This window comes from Haliotis rubra, unplaced genomic scaffold (genome assembly GCF_003918875.1).
Source record: "Haliotis rubra isolate DU_JTF1 unplaced genomic scaffold, ASM391887v1 Scf2, whole genome shotgun sequence".
Classification (NCBI taxonomy): Eukaryota; Metazoa; Mollusca; class Gastropoda; order Lepetellida; family Haliotidae; genus Haliotis; species Haliotis rubra.
The window spans coordinates 1,296,454-1,304,331 of record NW_025766002.1 but is presented as its reverse complement, the minus strand read 5'-3'; the positions used below and the strand labels follow the sequence as shown (position 1 = coordinate 1,304,331).

The window sequence follows — 7,878 nt, the reverse complement described above, 5'->3', positions numbered from 1 at the left end:
TTGATGGGTAGTGTTTGTCTCAGCAGTAGTACAGCTATACGATGTTGTTTGTAAACAAATCGAGTCTGGAGCAGACAATCCAGTGATTGCCACCATGCGATACGATGACAGGATGTGTGTATGAATCACTGTGAAATAGTGAATGACACCAGGTGATCGCGAAAAGGTGAGCATAACCATGTTTACCGGTGGTACCCGTCATAATCAATGCAAAGTCTTGTCAAGTTTTGTTTTTAGTGGTTACAAAATCTGTAGCACAAACTTTTAGTAATTACCAAAAAACTCAAACAAACGGATCAAATACAAAGTGACGAAAAGTTCATTGTGGTGCTTTTGTTTTTTAATTATTGAAACATTATTACAACATATTTGAATGTAGTATCTTTCTATAATAATCTCATCATTATATTTACTTTTTAAACACTACATTACAAAAACTTTACCTTAGAATTAGACAAAAATATAAATAAAAATGTTTTTCACTTAATTGTAGTGATTTTTGTTAGACTAGTCATGGTGTTTATTCAAGATATAAAGATATCTGACAACCTTCATTTCATGTGCAAGATGACACCACAAAAACAAAAACTTAAAAGATTATAATCCCAAGTACATATTTGTTCCACCAGTCCGATTTTGGCAGAAGGCTTCTATACTTTGAAGGTGTTGGATGTAAACAGGTGAAATAATATTGTTGCAGTTGTGGTGGGTTGGGATACCCGTATCAAATGCAACACCGTCGAATTACAACTTAACATTTTTCCTCCAAATTTAGGCACGGGTTGGCCTTTTTCGTTGGGCAATATTCTCCATTGCTGCGGTTTGCCTAGTATCCCGCATTTGGCCTTTTTAATGCACCAAAAATGTCAAAAGCATAAAAATAGAAAACAAATCCAAACGTCGGCCTATTGGCCATGTGAAACTGTTTCAGTGAAGGTTATAAATATTTTCAGGCAAGGTGACTTCATAATATCTTGCACTTTGTATTTGTGTATTGTTAAATGTTTCATTTTGTGTCTGTCTGTCTGTTTTGTATGCTGGTGGATATGGTGGCATATTAAGTTCGTGACGCTTTAAAAATACCTACTTGAAATACTATTAGAAGAATGCTCATCGTACAATCTTCTTATGATTTATATAATTTTATTGAATTTTGTTTGAATTTGGATATGCTCTTTGAATACAAGATACGTAGCGTCTACTTGACTTTATTATAGGATATTTATATAGCGCACATATCCACGCAACTAGTATACGTTCAAGGCGCTGGAGTGTTCCCTTGATCAACGGTCTTTTTTCCTGGCATTCTTTTAACCAACTCAACTCCCTGGGGAGTATTCAATTCATGTAACCCGTTAGGAGCAGCGAGTTATCACACAGTCTCATCCTCACAAGGTACCCATTTGCAGTTATGTGAACTGGGACACATAGTCACAGTCCTTTGCCCAATGGTACTTCACGTTACTATACCCGCAACTAGGTGCCTGCACGTGTTCGTGTGTCCACCATTTGGTCACCTACCATCGGATTAGTGGGTTATTTTAAGTGCAGAGGGTTGTGTACTGCACACAAGGGGTTGTGACAACAATGAAAGAGCCTGCAAGTAATGTTAGCTCCAAGGTTTTTACACCAGGTCACAAGTGGGGATCGATCCAGGCACCTTTCGCTTACTAGCGCGGCGCCTTTGACAGCTCGCCCACCTTGCCACCTTCGCACCTTGCCACCTTGACGTCCTGGCAATGCTTATGCAAAGTGTGCATGGTTTCTTCAAGAGCGATTGATTTCATTATCGTAACTTTTTCCTTCCATTTTCTGAAATAAAGATTTTTATTAAGAAATTGTATGTACGTGAAAATAAATGGAAATGATGCAGTTTGAAATGTCCATTTATCAGTTCAGAGAAATTAACACCAGCCTGGGCTCCATACACCGTCATAGTATTTTGGGTTTGCTGCAGGAATACTAGAATTGTCCTGCGCCGGAACACCAGACTGTTTCCAGATTTCTAGCCTCTTCTTCATCATGTCCACCAGCTCAGGGTACATGGCTGAGAGGTCGAAGTGTTCGGTTGGATCTGCAGTGATGTTGTAGAGCATGAAGGGAGGGAACGTTTGGTTATCAGCTTCATAGACACCTTCATCAATTCCCAGATGTGGCAAAGGAGCCCAACCATTGTGAGCTCCTGGACTGCCTTGGATGAGCTTAAGATCTCCGTACCGTATTGCAGCTGCATCAATCTCGTCATAGATGTTGTAGACGAACTCATTTCGCTTGCTGGCTCCACCATTGATGAGCATGTTGTACTGACTGACTCCGTCCATGTTGGGATCTGTGTTCTCTCCACCAGCCAACTCCACCAATGTCGGGTACCAGTCCACAGCATGCATCATTCCAGTGTTGAGGTAGCCCGTCTTCTTGAGAAGGGATTTACTGTAGATGAATCCAGTTCCTTTCGTTCCCCCTTCCCATAGTGTAGCCTTGGCACCTCGCAAAGGCAAGTTATTAGCAGCTTTATACGTAGGACCACCATTATCAGTTGTAAAGACTAATAGTAGATTGTCCATAAGCCCTTTTTCTTCTAATGTCCTAGTGATATTGCCAACAGCTTCGTCTAACGCTGTCACCATTCCACAATATATCCTTCTTTTTTTGGTTTCTATGTTCTTGTACATGTTTTCATATTTGGGCGGAACTTCAAGAGGTTCATGTACCGACTGGAATGGGAGGTACATATAAAGTGGCTTGCTTTTATCGTGGTTGTCGATGATTTCAATGGCTCTGTCTGCAAACAAATGTGCAGAATATGTACCATTGGCGTCTCTGTAGGCAGTTTTATTGAAGTGAAAATCCAGTCCCATGTCACCTCCGTGATTCTGTGATATGTGAGTAAAATAGTCCTCCATTCCAGAGTAATATCCAAGATAGGTGTCAAAGCCTCTCTCTGTAGGTGTATACTTCCAGTTACAGAAACCTAGATGCCACTTTCCAACCATGTGAGTATCATAGCCAAGTTGTTTCAGTTTCTGAGGGATTGTTGTCAGGTTGACAGGAAGGAATTGTGCTGCCTCTGTCTGAATAACGCCATCTTGTAGTCCAGTGTGATACGGGAAATACCCCGACATGAAGCAGTTTCTGGAGGGCGAACATAGAGGCTGGACGTAAGAGGAGTTGAGGATGACTCCCGCTTTGGCCAGTCTGTCCAGATTAGGTGTGATCATTTGAGGGTTCCGGAATCCAACATCGTTCCAACCGAGGTCATCCGCAACTATGAAAACAATGTGAGGTTTCTCCGCACACTCACAGATCACAAAAGTCGTGAGAATACATACAGCTCGTAGGAGGCTCATTTTTCTTCTGCTCAATATGGCACATTGTGCTTCTCTAGGTATGTTTGTGATAGATAAGACAATCGTGACGACATGCGTTCTTTCAGTATGGTTACCATCTAGATAATCTACTGGTCAAGGCACATACCATGGAATCTGTGCTGATGTCGTCAACGTAACTAAAAACATTATACCTGTACATGGTAACATGGCATCAGTGAAACGTTGTATGAAATATTCTATTCTAACATACCTGTTGCTGGATGCATGTGTGGAACTTTTTCAGATGTGTTTGATTGTTTCTAAGAATGCGATGGGTGATAAATTGTGAAAGAACTGATCTATATCAGAAAGACAGTGTTATCGTGCTAGCTATCCAAATTACGCTTATTTAATTAAATACAAGAATCTGAAAGCTGTTTAAGACAGCTGATCTTTCTCTGGGGAAACATGTGCGCCATGTTGTACTTCATCCTGGTGGTACTGAGCTTTCAAAAGCAATACCTGTGAATGTGTGTTTGGTGGTTATGTATTTTTATGTACATGTATATGTGTTCGCGTTTCAAAATGAATAACGTTGAATGCCCTGTAGTTGCAAAATCTCCGATTAATTGTTCCTAAATGAACTACCTATTTGGAAACATATAGACACGACTGGGATGAATGTTGGGTCCCCAAGGCTTTTACTCTTGCAAGACCATCATGTCATGAATAGCTTCAGCCTGCCATCTGTATCTGTTCTAGTATTCATTGATGTTTATTCTCTGTAAAATGTACGGAGGACATCCTGTATTCTGAACCACTCAAAATAGTATTTCATGTATAATATCTTCTGATATTTATTAAGTTAATTATATGTGCAAATCATACCATGAATAGCTTCAGCCTGTCATCTGTTTCTGTACTGGTATTCATTGATGTTTATACTTTGGAAAATCTACGGCGAACATCCTATACGCTGTATAACACGAAGTTGAAATAAATATATTAAAACCAATGTGATGAGGCTCTGTGAGTTTGATAGTAGTTTGATAGTCGTGTGTTGTCATATCCGGGAGACCTGGGGCCTTCATCGTGCTCATTAATCTGACTGGTACATGATCACATATTTTCAGATTAGTACGATTGTTGAAGGGAAAATCAATTGTCTTTATGTGAAAGAACAGTCTCTCAATCAATGAGTCATATCACTTATCAGTTAGGTAATGCACTCAAACGGATCTATATAGCCAGTTGACTTGCCACAACATGTGTTTGTGCTGGTACCACAAAACCTATTCATATTATTAAATATGTGGCGTCATTTGTTTCACTACTCCCAAGAGATTAAGGGAAATGATGTGTACTTTAAACCTAACCCAAACATATATATATATATGGTGGTGTGTGGTCCTATGCATACAGCACAGGTCACAAATCAGTTGACGTTAAGCAACGTTGAGCGCGGAGAGTCCATGGATGGGTGACCATGTTTTGCAGCTTGACTCCTGCCCCGTGACGAAGCACATGTGATACATGTGGTCTCACCTTAGGAAAGTGAGTTTGTTCAAAATTGCCTCTGTTCACCCACTAGAAAATGGGTATAGAGTGTGATAAGTCATGCCACTATTAACCTTCTAGCGCCTCACACGCATCTTGGGTTGTCCGGGGTTATAATAATCAGATTCGTAGCGCTATGAGCATTCACCTAGTGAGATTAGCGCATCATAAATGCACTGTTTATTATTATATCCCAGGCGTGATATCCCTTACCTCACCTGTCTGGGTATACAGCAACACGGGCACATTGGTCGCCTTGTGTAGGGGGTTATTGTTGAAAGGACAGGACATCTATAAATAATAGAAAACCAGGTCTATCCTCAGAAACAGATTCCATTTGGTGTAAGAGTAAAAAAGCTGTGTAAAAACAATAAATGGATCATTGAAACTCAGGGATTACACAAGGTGTTCGCGAAAAGGCTAACCTCTTCGTGCCCTTCTGATAGCATGCTAATTTTTGGTATTAACTAGTTGTGAGCTCAACAGTGCACTCAGCTGTTGGGTCGACGTGCTCGAATACCATGTTCGCTTTGTCGCCGGTACACTGTATGTCGACAGATACGGTATCCTAATGCCGTCGCCGTTATAAAACGATTTCTTAGATGAATTGTCCGGATGTGGCGATCATCGCCGGCCGTTGTCACACTTGGTCGACCACTCCTAGGCCAGTCTGATGTATTACCTGTTTTTGTTTTAGTTGTTGCACCAGTCTGATGACAGGTGCTCGGGTGCATTCGCAGGTTCTGGCAATGACGGTGTGGTCAGCTCCTTGTTGGGCCATTCCGACAGCTCTCGACAGTTTAGGCCGCTGACTTGGTTGATACATGTCCTCGGTTCCCAGTTGCGCAGATCGATGCTCATGTTGTTGTTCACTGGATTGTCTGGTCCAGACTCGATTATTTACAGACCGTTGCCATATATCCGGAATATTGCTGAGTGCGGCGTAAAACTAAACTCACTCACTCACTCGACAGTTTAGGCGATTCGTTAACTTGTTTCGCCGTTTGTTCCCGGAAATGATGGGTCTGTACGTGTGTGACATGGCTCAGTATGGTGTTATGACATCATTTATATTTTTTTGAATTTTATGTAATATTTTGCGGTGTATAGTTTCTTTTTAGCACTGGTTTATATTAAACCGGGATATTGTGGAAACGTTTTAAACGATAGCTGATTATTGAATTTGGATGTCTCATGTAGTGTGATCCGATGCATCTGTCGGTGTACGTGAAAATGAAGATATTCGGCTAATCATTAGATTCGGGCCCATATTTGTTTCCGTCCCAGCCTACTGTCATCAAATAATGCCACATGTGATATAACTGAGGAAGAATTCTGCCAAAACCGTTCATAGGCACTATCAGCTTTTTGCTTGACTCTAAAACCTGAAGCGTATGCATTCCAAAGGTCCAAACAAATTCGTTCAAACATATTCAAATATATTGCTGGATGGTCCAGCAAATGTACCATCTGAACTTGAACTAAAGCACTCTTCATATTTATGTCTATGCCTAAAGATTCATGACGAAACGACTCACCACAAATCACTACATTAATCCTTTATCAAATAGCTTATTATAAGTGTCATATTAAATACTGTAAGGCCAGTGTGATAACTGAGTATTCTGCAAAAACCTTTCATCGACACTACCAACTTTTGGTTGGACTCTAAAACATGAATATGTACCCATTCCAAAGGTCCTTACAAATTCGTTCAAACAGAAATGTCCAATCTGAACCTGAACTAAAGGAGATAATGTGTAACGTATTTATCTATGCCTAAAGATTCATGACAAAAAGAGTCAACATAAGGCTGCATATGGCGCTCATATCCAGGGGTGTCCTCCCATAAGAACTACATCCCATAAGAACTACAGCTTAAAACAACACATGACACTTTTCATTGTACACCTGAAGAGCCGTTGAACAGCGAAAGATTTTGTGCAGATAAAGTCTATACTATAGATAGGCTTATACATTTAGTGTGATAATTTAGAGTCACTTTCATCCTCAGTGTTCAATCTGATCCATGTAGAACTAGTTTAGCCCAGCTTCAATAAGTAGCGTACTGCATCGAGGTCCTGGATTGCAGTCTATAACACTACTATTTTAACTTAAAAACTATTTCCTTTGTATTTCACCTTTTCTCCAATATACCTTTACCTTTACTCTAATATACTAAGCTTGGCTTGTTGTTTTTCTATCATATGAATACAAGAACATTCACTAACTACAGCATACCCTTCTCTCTTGTCCTTTACAACAACATAGTTACTGGTCCGTAGTTCTTCAGGGAGAGCTGGTGGGCTGTACTCATTACATGCCGTGGGGGTGCCTCTACCCAGATAATTAATCCCTAATTAATCCCTGTAGTTATTTTGGGATGTAGTTCAAATGGGATGTAGTTCTTATGGGATTAAACCTATCCAGGCACATTACCTGCTCACGGCGCTACGTACATTACTATCCCCGGTCATAGGACACCATCGTATTATCCGATACTTTTTCAACTCCACGGGGAGCATACAGCCATCCTGCCTGTTAGGCTCAATGAACTTATCACTCACATTGCCCGCACATCCTCACGAGTACCCATTTCACAGCTGGGTGAACTGAGACAATGTGGATCTAAGTATCTTGTCCGAGGATACTACACAAATGTGCCTACCTTGGGACCCGAACCTAGGTGCCTCCACCGGGGATCGAATCCGGACAGACGCCTTACCACTGCACTAATGCGCTCACATCTTTCAATACAGCATTCATGAACATTATATGGTTAATGTGTGGAGGATTTCAGGTCCAGACTCGATTATTTACAGACCGCCACCATATGGATGGAATACTGCTGAGTATTAAAACACAAAACTGGCGTTGGGATATTACTAAAAAGGCGTAAACCACATTCGGCAGATATTTGGGACTATGCTAGTCTGTCTCACAGTCCCTGAATACTTCCTTTCTGCAGTGCTAAAGTCCTAAATAAAGCAAGTCTAGATTTCCTCAGGTTCTG

At 40.8% G+C, this 7,878-nt stretch overlaps 1 protein-coding gene across 1 annotated transcript; it reads right to left on the bottom strand.

Annotated features, from left to right (window-relative positions):
* Window positions 1–1,868: 1,868 nt before the first annotated feature.
* Window positions 1,869–3,347, bottom strand: LOC124275250 (arylsulfatase B-like). The gene has a single exon (XM_046710730.1). It carries the CDS (start codon window positions 3,345–3,347, stop codon window positions 1,905–1,907), a length of 1,443 nt encoding a protein of 480 aa, XP_046566686.1. The 3' UTR covers window positions 1,869–1,904.
* Window positions 3,348–7,878: the final 4,531 nt, after the last annotated feature.

Bases quoted from the DNA above. Each gene is read 5' to 3' on its own strand.
- LOC124275250 (XM_046710730.1), bottom strand. From the start codon at position 3,347: ATGAGCCTCCTACGAGCTGTATGTATTCTCACGACTTTTGTGATCTGT.